This window comes from Penaeus monodon, chromosome 15, assembly GCF_015228065.2.
Source record: "Penaeus monodon isolate SGIC_2016 chromosome 15, NSTDA_Pmon_1, whole genome shotgun sequence".
NCBI lineage: Eukaryota > Metazoa > Arthropoda > Malacostraca > Decapoda > Penaeidae > Penaeus > Penaeus monodon.
In genome coordinates, this window is record NC_051400.1 from 27,862,303 (window position 1) to 27,863,406 (window position 1,104).

Here is a 1,104-nt window from a genome sequence, read left to right on the forward strand (position 1 = left end):
TTTTGATTTAAAAATTTTTGATAGTATTTTAAGTGAGAAAAGGAATGTATTTAATCCTTCTTATGTTAATATTATTTTCTTTGACAGATTCGAACTCCAACAGACACAACTGGCTTGAAGATAACCTTGTTCCAGTATCAGACCTGCCCATTCTGTTGCAAAGTCCGAGCTTTTCTTGATTATTATGGCTTCAACTATGATGTTATTGAAGTTAATTCAGTGACTCGGGCACAGACGCGGTGGACAGATTATAGGAAGGTTCCCTTCCTTGTTGTAGCATTACCAAATTCTGATAAGGTTCTGGTAAGTTTAAGTGACCATTTGTGTTATAAAATGTTGTCATGTAATAATTCATGTTATTCTGTAACTTACAAACTATTAAAGAGCATTTTTTTTTAATCCACAGCAACTTAAGGACAGTTCAATGATTGTATCAGTAATGCAGTCATTCCTCGATAACAAAACAGAAAACTTAGAAGATCTAGTCAAATGCTACCCAACAATAGAGTTCACTGATGATGAGGGAGAAAAGCGCTTAGAGATTATGAATCGTTATTTCCTGATGTATGGGAAGCATCCACCCGGACGTTCCAAAGATGACATTGTGTAAGTTTGATGTACTTCCTCTAAATAGTTTTCTTACATTGCATCTACACTTTTATTAGTTTACTAGAAGTATTTGTATATATGAGTCATTCCACTCATGATATCTGATTTTTGTGTATAGATATAATGTGCTTAAGCTTCAAGATGAAAGTAAAATGATGAGGGTAGTATGACTTGTGGTATTTCATCCCAAAGTTATATAAATAAAAAACTTTTATTATGTAACTCGGTTGTCATTGCAAATGAAAGTGTTACACAAGTTTTTACACTTAAGATTGTGAACTAAGGGGGAAAAGTGCAGGAGAAAGTCTTGCACTACTTATTGAATTAGAGATTATCACCTGTAATATTAGACATTTCTAATTCCTTTTCAGCGATGAGAGGAAATGGAGAAAATGGGTTGATGATGTTTTAGTCCATGTACTGTCACCAAATGTGTACCGTACTCCACAAGAATCATTCCAGGCTTTTCAGTGGTTCTCAAAGGTGAGCACAAGT

At 34.1% G+C, this 1,104-nt stretch overlaps 2 protein-coding genes across 2 annotated transcripts in view; one reads left to right on the forward strand and one right to left on the reverse strand.

Moving 5' to 3' along the window:
• LOC119581891 (prostaglandin E synthase 2-like) overlaps positions 1-1,104 on the reverse strand; it is a 41,881-nt gene that overhangs the window by 34,202 nt on the left and 6,575 nt on the right. The gene's annotated exons all lie outside the window — the stretch shown is intronic.
• LOC119581892 (prostaglandin E synthase 2-like) overlaps positions 1-1,104 on the forward strand; it is a 4,456-nt gene that overhangs the window by 1,743 nt on the left and 1,609 nt on the right. The window contains exons 2-4 of the mRNA XM_037930052.1: positions 88-303; positions 407-606; positions 981-1,092. Of these exons, the coding sequence (XP_037785980.1) occupies positions 88-303; positions 407-606; positions 981-1,092 (528 nt within the window). The remainder of the gene's footprint in view (positions 1-87; positions 304-406; positions 607-980; positions 1,093-1,104) is intronic.